The 14,953-nt window shown below is 37.0% G+C and overlaps 1 protein-coding gene across 3 annotated transcripts in view; it reads left to right on the top strand.

The window, feature by feature from the left end:
• Positions 1-4,130: 4,130 nt before the first annotated feature.
• Positions 4,131-14,953, top strand: part of Pdfr (Pigment-dispersing factor receptor) — a 29,677-nt gene continuing 18,854 nt past the window's right edge. The window contains exons 1-2 of one of the 3 annotated variants that reach the window (XM_065494236.1): positions 4,173-4,279; positions 7,135-7,291. In XM_065494236.1, the coding sequence (XP_065350308.1) occupies positions 7,251-7,291 (41 nt within the window). In that variant the 5' untranslated portion in view covers positions 4,173-4,279; positions 7,135-7,250. Of the gene's footprint in view, positions 4,280-7,134; positions 7,292-14,400; positions 14,588-14,953 lie in introns of those variants that run through there. The other 2 variants (XM_065494235.1, XM_065494237.1) reach the window with 2 other exon arrangements.

Below are 14,953 nucleotides of genomic sequence, written 5' to 3'. Positions count from 1 at the left end.
AATATGAATTACTTTGCGTATCGTCGTAAGCACCCGCGTGCCACATACGGTATATTTTTGGCCACATACAATTTTACTCTGCCCAGTATTCCTGACGAAAAATAACCTAGGAATCGACGTGAACAGTCTATTGGGAATTAGTATTCTAGGTTGTTGCAGCAGTAAAATGAATACATTAAAGAATAAAAAAGTAAAAATATTTCCCTTTAGCTTTCACGATCACTACTAACATTGTGAACTTGAAAATTCTTTTGATTAGCAGATATTAAAACTTATCTTTTAATTTAAAAGATAATTAAAATTTGTAACATAGCTCGAAGTTGATTGAACATTACGACATTTCAAAACTGATTAATTTAATCGAGTGTTAATTAATATTGGCAAATATAATAGCTCCGGAATAGGTAGTGTGTAGGCATCGCCACCTGGATGAGTGTTCACCACAACTTTATTTTCCTTTTTCCTTAAAAATAGTTAAATTTATTGACTAAAAATTTATTTAACTGCTTTCCAGCTTTTAAGCTGCAAAATACCATGTAACTTTAACGGTCAATTCCATTCCATGAAATGGAAAGGGAAAGTGAATTCAATTGAAGCCACATGCAAAAAATAAATATGAAAAACACGTTCAGGCATAGGAAACAGCCAACTCAGAGTCTGCTCTCCTCCCATGGCACGCACGTTGCTGGTGATCCAAATTGTGCATCACTGATTGGGTCGATGGATGGATGGGCTGACGGGCGGGCGTGTAAATTGGCCAGGTGGTTATGCAACCAGCGAAGAAGCACCTCTCCGAGTGAGAGCGGGCAAACGGGCTTGTGTCAGCACTCCTCGAGGGCCCTCTGGAGGCCGCAGGGTGGCTGCCACCCCCTCGCGCCTCTCGTTCGCATCTCGAACACCTCCTTTTGTGAAATTCCAATACCTGCAGCATTCGCAGGGACGCGGAATCTGCCACACTAGACGAGATTTCCTTTGCTTGCAAACGAGAAAACTGGGGAGTCGAAATTATATTGACGGAAAATTTGTGAGGTTGCCACAATTTCCCTTTCGAGCGGTAGATGGGTTCAATCTGATTGATCAAAGCCATATATTTATGTATGTCACATTTATCAGAGAAATTTTCGTTAGAGAGTACAAAAAGAGAGCATGTTGTTCCAAATATTTCAGTTTAAGAGATATACTTTTAATAATAATTGGATTCTTGAACGATTTTTTAATTGAATAACCTCCTGTATCATGGCGTTTATGAACACGTCAGAAAGCTCCTCAAAAAAAGTAGAAAAACGAATTATTTTGAGTTTCGTTTTATGTTTGAATATTCTTACTACTATTGATTTAACTAATTTACTATCGATAAATTTTGCTTAAATTTATCTCATAGATTGCTGCAATTTCATCATGGGGAGAAATTTAATTTTCATTCATAATTTTGGAAAAATACGCTTTCGTTGATTTGAGCAGTTTAGGTATTTTTTACTTCGTTGAATATGTTTAAGAAATCAAAAGCACATATCAAAGAAGTTTTTAAAGTTAGCAATGCAATTTTGTGGAATGACAGAAAATTCCGGTATAATTCTTATAAATTTAGAGATCCGCAGCAAAAAAAAGCTGGCTTCGATTCTGCTGAAAGTAACAAAAACTTTTCAGAACAGATTTCCCCTGGCTTTGCCAGCATTTGTTATGAACACAAGAGAGAGCCGACCGAATTTCCGCGCCACTAACAACGATGTTGATTCATCAAAATGATAGAGTAAACCCACGCTCGAAAATTTTCGTGGAATCTCAGAATAAAATATTTATGATCGACATCAACCAGCATGAAATTCGGAGCAAATTTACCCTCATCATTTTATTTTTTGTGATCATATTAGACCGTTATGTTAGGAGTCGAAATATAGCCACATGGATCGAGCTGAAGTTAATCAAATGTTTGGTGCTTTTATCAATAACTATAGGACCAAATGAGCACGAGTTGCCCAAAGGGTTCGTTTATGTTTGTTCGGAAAGAGGGGAAGCTGCACGAGTTATTTACTTATGATCAGAATGAAGTAACTGAATAAAAGGAATCACTTTTCCAATTTATAAATTTTTAGCATTACAACTCATGCCTGTGCGGGAATATATACATCGATACGGAGGGTCGTAAATAGAATTATAGCTTACTATTCAGTAGCAAGATATTTTTTAATTAATGGGCAGGTAAATGCACACTTTATTGATCATTGAAGTATTTCAACTTTTGATGTTGGTAAAAGTAAATTGTTCAACCAGGGTCAATTCAGTTAAATCAATTCATGCAAATTTAAAAGCATCCATTACGTTCTCATTGTATAAGCTGTTGCACTTTGCTAAGTCGGGCTGCAATTTTGCTGATGCAAATTTCAAATGCTGAGCATAGCAAGTTGTTTGCAAACGACCTTGCATTAGGCAAAATCGATTTTCACTTGCCAGTAGGGCAAAGAGCACAAACTCTCAAGGTAAAATTGCGGCGAGATGCAGGTCATCAAGCTATAAAATACTTAAATTGCGTAAAGCAAAATTACATTTTACGTTCCAAATTTTCGCTGATTAAATATTAATTAAAAGGAAAATCTATTTTGCTGCCGACGCAGTTGTGCGATTAACCAGGAGGAATTGAAGAAGCGCAAATTAAAATAATTAAAGACTGGTATAGTTTTAGAAACATCAAATTTTTCACACTTTCTAATTTGAAAAAAGAGAACAATAAAAAACACTCATTTTACTTATAATTAATTTGCTTCCCATCTGACGCACTGTTAAGAATTTTCATCTAATTAGCACTGTAGATTGCAGCTTACAACCTATCTTTGAGTTGTTTGATAATCCTAAATTGAGTATTAAAACAGAGTTTTCAGTAGCGCTCTACTTAAAGGTCCAGACCAACTAAAATCAATTTCATTTCATTTATCCAACATATTATATCAGGTCATAACACATTTACAAAATTAAAGCATTAATATCACAAATATACCACATAATGAAGAAAAATGTTTCTTTTATTAAAAGTAAGCAAGTCATTGAAACTCATGGCTGGGATAAAATAAAAAATTGCAATTAAACCAACCACTCGCCACACTGCAGCTTTAATAGAAAAATCTTGAATTATAAATCATACAAACTTTACAGCTTTGAAAATCGGACACGAGTGCAGGTTTTCAGGGAGGGGATTCCACTCTTGCCCTATTCAAAACAAGAACGAGTGAGCCCCGAGGTCAGTGCACGCCCTTGGTGGAAGGTTCTGGCTCTCGCCATCCGAATTTCGCATTTCTCGACAGACCGTTATACTCATGTTATAACATTAAAAATCGCTAAAATCCGGACAAAAATATAAATCCTTGTAAAACATAAATATCTGCTTTAAAACTTTACGGAATTTTTGGCAAATAAATTTAAGCAATATTGGACCCTCTCTTGAGGAGTTCAATAGATAATATATGTCGATACATATTTACGGTAGAAAATAAATGTTACCAATTTTCCTCTTTAGAATTGAAAGATTGACTATCGACATCGTGTCAGATAAAAATATTTTAAAGGGACCATTTAAGCTTTCATACACTACTATTTTAATCTTAAAAAAATGAACTTAGTGTCTGGAAAGAATTCAACTTGAAACATTTCAGAGTTTATTTTGCCTCGCCAAAATAACGACACAAGACGTCAGAAATGACAAGATTTTCTGAAATAGATTTCAAGGACGAGAACATTGATTTATCTTTTCAAAAAACGTCACACAAATCATTCAGTCACAATAAACTGGCTGTCTGTAAATAACCGAGACCGTTCCCTAACTCAATTTGGTTGCTTGTCGAGTGAAAAAGTTTGGGAAACAATGTCTGCAGGAGTTCGCTTAAAGAGATCGGCCCAGAAACGAAAAGTTTGAAAAGAGCCCTGAATGTAGCAGCTGATTGTCCACTTTCAGGCGCTGCGGGCCGTTTGTTATACTCATATATATTTGTTCCACCAATTTTTTTTTCTCTTTGCTCTCGCTGCTAAAAAGATTGCACTGGACGGATGGATAGACTGACGGACGGACGCACAGACTCGGGGCGCTTTGAGAAACACACGCACATTCAAGTTTGGTGCGCGTGCGCCCCCGCCGCAGGCTCCACAGAGGCAGGAAGATGACGAGCCGATTCATTCTCACTGCAGTCGACAAGCGATGCTGCATGTTGAGCAACGGCACTCCCGCCTCCACCAACCCGTTCGCCGCCCCCAGCTCGCCGCCTCCGTCCCTCGCCTTTACGCAGCACGCACGGTGAGACAAATAACTAGACATTTTTAATTTAATTTAATGATCAATAGAAATTTTTTGTTGACGAAATTTTCGGTCATGGTGCACAAACTATAAGGAGATAATGAAGCAACCCATGTTCATTAAGGGTTCACAAAGCGTCCAAATTGGCTATGTTTGTTCGAGTAGCCAACCTCAGGAGACCCGACGACAATTTACTACTTTTATGTCAAAGATTTATTCTAGAAAATTGCAATGGCCAATCAACTTCCTTTGATGTCGATTCTAGTACGGTCGTTAAAGGTTTAAATGCCTGACGTGCACGTCTTGAATAACTTAGGCGAAACAGAATAGCTAAAATAAAAAATTTCAACCTATCCATGCATTCATATATGAGAGAATTAAATTAACTATGAATGAACGAACACAAAGTGGTGCCTCGCACAATTTAACGCGTCAATTAATAAAAATTTGAGTGATAAATTTTATTTCAATGTTTGTCGGTTCGAGTAACAAAAAATATAAATGCAGAACGTCGAAAGGTCATTTGGGCACGGACAATGTGATGAAATACAAATACTAAGAATTGTCACATATGAGAAATTTATTACCAGTTTTATTCCCTTATGCAAGCAAAGGCGAATTTTTTTAAATGATACGCTAACAGGAACGTTTGTTAAAAAATTCCTTTAAATTAGCTATTCGTTAATTTTAAATTTCATAAATTAGCACGAATTGTCAGAATTAGGTGATGCAAACTTGTATTAAATTAGACATCGTTCATACAGTCAAAACTTGATTGTCTAACAATTGATTTATTAAGCAGATTATTAACACATTGCAAATTTTTATGTATTTCATTAATTTTACTCTAACAAAATAGAAAAAACAACCATAGCTGCATATTGTGTTTTCTTCATCACTGCAAGATTGCGTTTGAATGATTTTACAAACCCTAGCATTAAGCACTTTATCTTTATTGTAATGTGTACCAAAAATATTGGAGTTTTTTTAGCTCTGTGATTCTCGATCCCTGGTCGCCCAAGGAGTTACCTTTGTAACATTTGTTGCATTTCTCTTTCTGTAAACGCATAAGGGCAAATTATCAAACAAGTGAAATTGGTTCTCATGTCCATAAACGCTAAGCAATATGAACAGGAAGAGATAGATCCCCCGCGTTGGGTTGTTGTCCTTTCGATAATTAACAACATCATCAGCTTAATTGTTTACCTTCTGCACAACCCTCTGTTGTTTGCTTTGTGCCGCCTTTCAGCCAGATTTCTGTGCTCTAGAGAGGAAACCGCTGGCGATCGTTCGCCAAATCAAATTACTGATTTCAGCAATATATGTTGGTATGTGTGTGTGTTTGTGGATATAAAATTGTCAATTGAGAACTCAACCCTGACAAATTGGTCCGTATTCTTTTCAAAGAAGTCAAAATCACGCAGGTGCTTGACTATTTTATTTCAGAAATGACATATTATTCAATCATGAAAAGGGTGAAAAATCGATTAAGAGCGCTGGCATTTATGAGCAAAGAACTCAGAATTTGCCTCAGAGCGATTTTCTTCTCTACTCTAATTTTGATAATACGGCCTTATTATACTTTAATAAAAGCGCGAGTTCCACCTTAATTAGCCGATCAAATATCTTTATTTCAAAGGCTGCCATATAAGCCACGCTGAAGTTTGAATAAGTGTGCGCTTTGTATTTCAAAAACCCCGTTGATGTTAATAAAATTGAAACTTCCTTGTATTAATTTTGATCTTTAAAGGGAACAAAATTTCGTATTTATTTGATAGCCTTGCAAGATTTATCAGCCCTTTCCTCCTTCCTCCTCATTATTAAATTAAAACACTCTTATGCGAATGTAAAAACTATTCCTTTTTTGACTCACAACCAGCTCTGAATTACAATGAAAGCGGTTTGAGGTTATGTTCCGCATTTGGTACGCCACAGAGGCACGTAAAGCTAGGCACGCAGTACATGGCATTGCGTTTGGTGATGTCTGTGTATACTCATTCGTCGAAGAATGTGCACAATTTGGTTGGTATGTGCGCGAGTGAGCGAATAACGAGACACATATATGCCCATTGTGTCCGAAGAGGGAGAGCCATTGTGATAAGCATATAAGATATCTGCATGTATCCACGCAAGTTGTGACTTCATTTGGATCATGTGTGGGGGAATTCCACCTATGCGATAGCGAGGAAAATAATCTCTTCATTTTCTGGAAGGGACTGTGGAGATGCTTTTTATGCAACCAGTCGGATGTTTCTGTCAAGCGGGTTGCATATCACATTATGACGGGATCTTCACATTATTACTGTTTTTTCTTGAATATTTACAACTGACATTAGGTAGATTTTTCTCAAAATGTTGTGTATTTTTTCTAAGACTCTATTCTACTAGTAATAAGATCTAAAACTGTTAACAAAACCTGAAATTAATGGTCTTTTACAACAAAAGAAGCCAATTTAAAATTAACTTCTGTTATAAGGGAAAAATTATCGGTTTTGATAATAATTTGTATCATGAAATGTTTTTTATTTGAGTCGAAAATTAGAATTATTTCAGTTTATGGAACAATTGCCAGTTTAATCATCCCTCTAGGTTAGAGCAAAAATGCTTCGCTAATTTGATTTTGAAAATATCTTGACTAACGCCCACCTTGTCTATAGGAGCTCAGTCGTATATTTGAAACAAATCTACTTTCGCTAAATGCAAACATAAGCCAACAATCCATTAGTTTAAAATAACTAGTAGCACTTACCGCACCACAAATATACCAAATTTGTGGCGTGGGGACACACTAGAAGCGCCATTTGGAAGCAGCAAAAGACACTAGTGTTTGCAGGTTGGTTGTATATTGATTTCAGTGTTGCGGTTGGCGGTGTCCCCCGTCAGCTCGGAGAGTCCGTCATACGCGGTCACAACCATTGTCAAGGCAGACAATAGCAAATCAGCAGATCAATCGCAAGCAGTGGCTCTTCAGATGGCTCTCGTCAACCCGTTGCGGCACAGAAACAGCGAAAAGTTGCTCTCGTCTCAAATTGGCAAAGTTTCGCGTGCATGCATTTCCATCCTGACCTTTCTTTGTTTGTCTCGGCTCTTAGGGCTCATTTGCTCTCAGTCGCTCATGAAAATGAATGACCGGAATCCGATTAAGAAAAAAAGTGTCCGTCCCGCTCGAATCAGATCTAACGCGAGGAGAGCGTGAAATCCAATCGGAGAGGCTTTCATGGTCAAGTGAAGCGACGTTCGTCGCTGAGCAAACGCTTACGCTCGGCCGGATCAAGTATTTTGCATCAAATTTGCATTAGTTGCAAGGAAAAGAGCACCTAGGAGAATTTTTTCCCCATTTTAAAAGCTTTTGACGCTAATGAAACACCGCTTGCTGGATCGGATCGCTCTCGAATAAAATTCGTCTGTCCAAAGAGAAAGACAACACTCTCTTTATTTCAAGGGCTGTACGGGTGGCTACAGATGCGCGTGCTGTAATTTCGTGAGCGGCTGACGCTCAAAGGCGGAATAGTGCTCATTTCAAGGGGTTTAATTTGTATCCACTCCACGCAGTCGTGATAACGTGCTTTTAATTAATTTTTCAACGTTCTTTCTTCCAATCTATTGAACCTCAGATTGATTAATCAATGCCTATTAGAAAAATGTGTAACTTCAACGGTTGCTACATCAAATAATTAATCCCAAATTGCGATAGGCCCTGTCAATTCCATAAGATTTCATATGTTTCCTGACAAGTCTCTTTTTTAATGGATTTATTAGAGCTTTGAAACATTAACTGATATTATCTTTCAAATGGGTTTAATATGACAGCGAGATGCGATTTGTACTTTTTTCTGAGCATTTTATACTGATAATGTTTTTTTTTAAATTGATGAGCTCAAGGTGAAAGCGAGATTTTATTGTATACACTGGTACAGCTTTATTGAGGGAAAGAATTTATGCCTCTACTATACTGTCTAGATATATCAGATTTGCGAGATTTGCACAGTCTGCAGTGTGAGTTCCGTGAAAATTGGCTCCAAAGCTTGCCTGCTATTCAATCACGGTGTCGCCTCTCGAAAATCGAAATTTATTTTGCTTTAATGGGAAATTTTCCTTACGAATTGCACGCCGTTGAATAAATCACAAAACGCGACAAGAGGAATTGAAATCATGCGGGAAATTGGTGAGAAGTTTGGAACAAATAGCTTTCAACCTCTGATTGAATATGTTTTGATTCCTGCTCATTGGAGATATAAAATGTTGCTAGATTCCCCGAATAATTTATTAGATCGACTACTGTAGCTACATACAGTCTAGATAATAAGGTGAATTATAATTAAATACATTTCAAGGTAAATTGTGCGACTCGTACTTCACTAGCATAAACGTTGTTAACATAAATGTAATATTAAATAATCGGACTTGTCCTGTAGAAATATTAAAATATTCAAGACATGACTCAGGCTCATTTATTATATTCTAATATATTTCAATGTCAAATGAAAGCTCTTAGAGAAAATTGGATGAAATCAATTTTGCAGCCGTAATCATGACTGACGTATTCCACATGATTGAAAGAGGGGAATGGTTCAACTCTGGCATGGCGATATAAAAAAAGAACTGTTTCTCGATGAGAAATCACGATTTGCAAGCAATGAATATACAACCTTTATCAAATAAATAGTTTTAAACACTTAAGAAAGCATAGGGTGACATGAAGAAAAATCAGGAAATTGTAACTGAAAAATATGTGATTTGAAATTTTCACTAGAGGAAAACATTTCTGATGGTGTAGAAATAATCGGACTTTTCCTCGTTGATTGAAGTTAGGACTTTTTATTATCGACCAAAGAGGACAAGTCAGTCCTGAACAATATGAATTATTTATAGATGCCAATGAAGGCAGATGCATCTTGAGGAGGTCAAAATGATTGCACTGTGAATTATATACTGAAAATTGTTAATTTTCCAAATGAAAAAATAAATTTACTCTTCGTTTGGTATATAATTATGTTGCGTAACGGAGAGCTACTGACTTCTTCTTGGTCTTGAAATGCAGGAATGGGAGAAAATAAATGTTCTTTAATTTTTGTTTTAATTAACTGCGTAGTTGCTCGAAACTTAATAAATGTCATGAATGTTTCCCTTAACTGGGCAAGCAATTTTATTGACTTTCAAAATAATTATGTTATAACGTTGTATTGGATTCATTGGCTTATTACGAAATTTGACATGTAAATTATTCAGATAGACGAGTAATTTATTTTTATAATTTCTTTCTCTTCTTCTATCTCCCTATTTTTCAAAATGCGCTTAATTATCTTCATAAAATGTGAATCGAACCCTGCTTAATTTTCAAAGGAACATGTAAATGGTGAAATCGAATTTTCTGCTAGAGCGTAATCCGTAACGCTTAGATCAACCTGAAGCCGAATTCGATCGCTTGCTTTGTAAAGCGTCCAGCAGCTCAGTAAGATATTTGATATTTACCACCTCTGTGGGATATGTGCCATAGCTAACAGCAAAGGGCATCCAGCTCGGAATTCGGCTCTCTCAGCAATCAAAACGGTCCATTCCTGGTATTGGATTGAGCGAACGTGCTGCTACTCGCTAGTCCGCACCTTTTATATAATTTCATGATTTGGTTTCGCGGAGCGAATGTCTAGCATTTCAATCAAAGACCTCGGTGCGGAGGAAACAGTGAGTGGCCCTTTGTTTGACTACTTTGTGTAGTGCGTATGTATTCCGCTTGGTCAGAGCTTCAGTAAAAGCATTTCTCGTGTTAAATCTAGCTACGGTGAATAATCATTTAATTTAAATTATCTCTCATACCAAAGGATAGCTGAAATAAGTATAGAAGAATTAATTTAAGTCAAAAGGTGGTTAATTTAGAGACTTGAAATTAATGCTCCAATAGCTCAATGGGCTGGAACTCGCCACTCACTGGTTTTCGACCCTTTCCAGCGGCTTTAGGGACAAATGTCTGGCGTTTCAATAAAAGATCTCAGTGTGGGGGGGTCGAATGACCACATTGAGCCCAAGCTCCTCTACAGCCACTCGAGCCATATGTTATCCGTTCGGTGGTTTTATTGGGATTCAGTGAACTCATGGCCCATGGAATGAGTTGAGCAGAGATCAAAAAAGCCATTACCATCATCGGTAATAGCACAGGAAGTAAAACTAAAATTTCAATTCCATAAACGAAGTGGAGGAACACAAAGACACAAATGATCTCGGGAGCTTTTTTATAGATAATAATAGAAATGATAAAAAAGCGGAAGAGAAAAAAGCCTCTCAATAATGTTGATTGCCTCTGAATTGAATCAGGCTTGTTCGCGCTGCAACCCGTTTGAAACAGGGGAATTTCATTTCATCAGGTATGCATGTGCACCACCTGTATTATCTCCACTCAGCCTGTGGACTGTGGTTTACTCCAAGCGCATATTGGAGCCCCCGACAAGCAGCATGCCTCTGACTGCTCCGTTGATGGAGATGGCTGTGCTGGGCGAAGTGATTAGGCACGCGCAACTGAAGTTTATTTATGCTGATTGCAGCCTGGAGGCAAATTATCAAGTGCTTCCCCACACATCAGTATAACTAACTGTTAGCTAGCTACCGATATTTATCCTCTCAGACACATAAAACACAATTTGACAAATATAATAAAAAATGCTAAATTAAATGCAAAATAATTTTCAGAAAGCAATGAGAATTAGGAACAGTGCTGGAAAATATTACTTAAATTTTACATTAATTAATTTTAATTTTCTTTGAAGTACATCCTTTTTTCAAACATAAAGAAAGAAATTTAAGCTTGCGCGTTTTTTGTCAAGCATATAGCACGATGAGGGCAGATTCGTATCTATTAAATAAGGCTGCAGTTCCATAATACATTTCCAGATAGGACAGCTGTCAAATGCTTTCGCCAATCCTATAAAGAACTCGCTCCGCATGAATGAGCTCCCAGAAACCAATAATGGGGAAATTTCCTTTTCATTCTTTCCACCAATTGGCGGAGTTCCTTGAAATTTTCCAACTCACAACTTTTCTGTCCCAATTTTCTGCCAGTTTTTCTCCACTGACTCTGTAATTATATTGCGAGAAATCGTTTTACTTTGTAAATAATAGGCACTAAAAATGGTATACATCATGCAACCTGTATCGAGCAAGCGATCCATTCAAATCAGCATTACATTTACAGAATTACATTTCAGAACAAGTAATTCTGCAACTGAATGATTTGTTTATAAACAATCCTTGATAATTTGTGTGCGCGCGAACAATTTTTGTTCAATTCGGTGGCTTAACTGGATCCGATATTCATCTGATTAAGTCATAAATGCCTGAATGGCGATGTTTGACGGCAAACATTAAATTTTGAAACCGTATAACCCCGTGAATATTGACGACACATACGAGCTCTTTTCCAAGCGCACTTTAAGCCTGAAAGAAATGCAACGTTGCTACACAATAATTTATACAATAAAGCACAAAATATTGCATAGTTTTGGACCAACAACCGTTCAAATCCGGCCATGAAAACGCTTGCAAATGGAAAAATATCATATTCGATCTATCTTACTGTGTAAATACAAGAAGGTTAGGAATCTAGGAAACATCTTCATCGAACAATGTCGAATGGAAATTTGACATTTCACAAGCAAAACTTTATTGTTTATCGTGCCTACCTCTAAAGATTGAATTTTTATATTTATACATTAAATATTTGGTAATTTTCGTTAAAAACTCGTGATGGTAGATTCCGAAAAGATGTTAAATTTAGAAAGAGATGTAATTATACCTGCAGGCGAAAGAGTGTTATTAAAAATGGAGCTAATCATGATGGGCGGTGAGGCGCCCATTCACACACAGTTCACAAAAACGAAAAAGAGTCCCCAGGCCTCTGTACTTAATTAACGTGCTCTTATTCTTGTCTCGTTTTACATAAAAAATATTCATTTCAAATAAAACCTCGTCGACATAAAAGTTTTGAATTTAAATGTCATTGCGTCAGAAATATATTATTGGCACATTTATCTCACGCAAAAAAGGAAAAGTCAAGGCGTTTCAATTTAAAATACCAAGTTGCCAAATCAGCTCGCCGCACGCAGAGGTGCTTTCCGATTTACGGAGGAAACGATTTTATGTGCGTGGTGTCGATTTTTGCCGCGCAGCCAGAACTTTTTGCCGAGTTTGGTGCGAAACAGTAATTTCATGTATCCTCTCGCACAATACAAATCGTGCTTTCCTCTCAATTCACTGCGCGGTATTAAACGAGCCAGCCGAGATTAAATTTTCACATGAACTTGGCTTTTCGAAATTACGAACGGCCAGCTGGTCACGCGGCGATTCGGTCAAACGAGGCTTTTGGCTTCCATTCATGTAGTTTAAATTTATTTCGCAACGCCCTCATGATCCGAGGCAGATAAAACGAAACGTGAAAGGCAAGCGATAATTAAAATATAGTCCGCTACCAATGGAATAAAAGGCCGAGCATTATTTTCGCATAATGCGCGCGTGCATATAGGACTCGAACAGAGCATTTGCGGCGCCGGCTGCGAGTCGATAATTGATCGGACACACGCCAAGAGACTAGCGAAGTGGGCGACTGTGCGCGGAATTCGCAATTTATTGTCAACACCCCTCGTCGTCAATACACAAAGCAGCAAAATTGATGTCAAACATTTTCACTTTGCCGGCGAAAATCACTCGTGCCGCCGTTGACTATAAAGCCGGCCTTTTTGAATGCAAATTTGCACGCGCGGCGGAAGATGATAGAGAAGCGGCAAGTTGCGACGCTCTGCCGTTCCCTTTAGCGCTGATAATTTAGCATTCTTTCGCATGATTGAAGCAAGGAAAGCAATCGTCTTCGGGTACCGCAAAAGTGTGCAAAGATTGAATTTTATACATACATAATCAAAAGTAAACACTCTAGACCAAATAAATTGGGGCAAAACAATTTTGGTACTAAGAGAGGCTTTGTTTTGTTGATTTATATCTTTGAATAAGGTGTGGAATTTCAAATGGTCTTTGAATGACATTTTTGTAAGTAAAATTCAAATGGATTAAAAATTTGATGATTAGACATAAATTAGGAATAACGATTAACATTAAATGATCTTCATTAATTCTCAATTTTAAAAGACAGCATGGTAGAATTAATTAGATTTAAAAGTATCTTAGTGAAATTTTTGAGAAAAGTGGATGCAGAGTTAGCAGGCTTTTTAAATGGTGACGACTGTCTCCCTGCTTGAAATTTTATTTCATTTCAAAGCATAAAGAGTTCCCAAAAACGTTTCACAAGCTGTTGGAAAGATCTAGACAAGAGGAATCGAAATCTGCCAAAATATGATCAAGCACTGTAAATTTAGTAGAAAATTGGCAAAATTTGAATTTTAACTGTAGCATAGAATTCCCTTTTTTGCTTATTGTAGAAAAATATTGTTGAAACTATCAGTTTGATTATGATCTATATTACTTTTTTTGTAACAGGATGTCTTGCTGCCTCGTTTTCTTTAGAACTGTGTCATCCATTTAGAGTTTCCATTTCACGTTCCGCACCGGTTCCATATTTCCATAGCGCCCGAGGCCTTATTAACACTTCAAAAAGATGAGCTGATTTTGCGTGGGAAGATGCGCAACTGCAGCTGATCATGCGTCAAGTATTGGCTGCTTGATTGTTTGACTAACGAAGCAGCACAATGATCAAAAACACTTGATGGGCCGTTGTCAAAGACCCAAACAGAATTTTTAATTATTGTGTGTGCACGACGACAACGCACCGCAGCTCTGCGATTCTGTTTAGCGCGCAGACAGCCGGTATTATTTGGCTCTAGCTACGTGCGCGTCTAGTTAATTTACGAAAATCTGTAACGCTTTTGAATCTAGTAGTAGGATAAGAGGAATCAAGGATTATGTAGCAGGGAAAGCTAAAAAATCGATAGATCAAAAAGTCATTAAGGATTGCTGCTGTTGGTCAAAGCAAATAACTTGAGTTGCAAATAATCCAACACTGCTGTTGTCTTGAACTCTATGAAATAGAAAATATACATTTAAGTTTGTTCATCATCAATTTGTTCAGATCGATTTGACATGACATGTTTAAATAGTTGATAAAACGCAGGCAATTAAAATTATTAGGTTCTTCGCATCAAATGTCAAAGTTTCTATTATCGAAGCTGATGCCCCATTTGTTTCAGGTCAAAGAGCAATAAATATGCTGCTTAATTCAAATGAACCAATTGTTGACCCGGAAAGTCGGTCGCTTGTTGCAGCGTTATGAGCATGTATACCAATAAAAGACAATGACGCACATGAACCGATCATGTGTATGTATATATATGCCATCAACGAACTTGAATTCGCGGAACAACTCGCTCTATGAATGTTTCTATTAGAGGGGTCTCGATATGTTAACAGTTTTACCTAGAAAATAATGTAATGTGTAAAATCATTGGCGAGAATAAAAGCATAAATAATAATCTAGAGCTGAATATTAGAGGATGAGAATTTCCAAGCAAGATAATTTATAAAATTCAAAACTAAAACCTGCTCCCGCGGAATTATTAACACCCATCCCTAAAAAACAAACAAAGGTCCTCGCAGATAATTGACTTTCTTTTTAACTCTGGTTTTTGAATTAAAATAGCACAAAAATATTGTTTTTTACAATTATGATAAGCGTAAGTTAGT

This window comes from Cloeon dipterum, chromosome X, assembly GCF_949628265.1.
Source record: "Cloeon dipterum chromosome X, ieCloDipt1.1, whole genome shotgun sequence".
Lineage (NCBI taxonomy): Eukaryota > Metazoa > Arthropoda > Insecta > Ephemeroptera > Baetidae > Cloeon > Cloeon dipterum.
The sequence above is the reverse complement of the archived record's forward strand: the minus strand, read 5'-3'. Positions and strand labels throughout refer to the sequence as shown.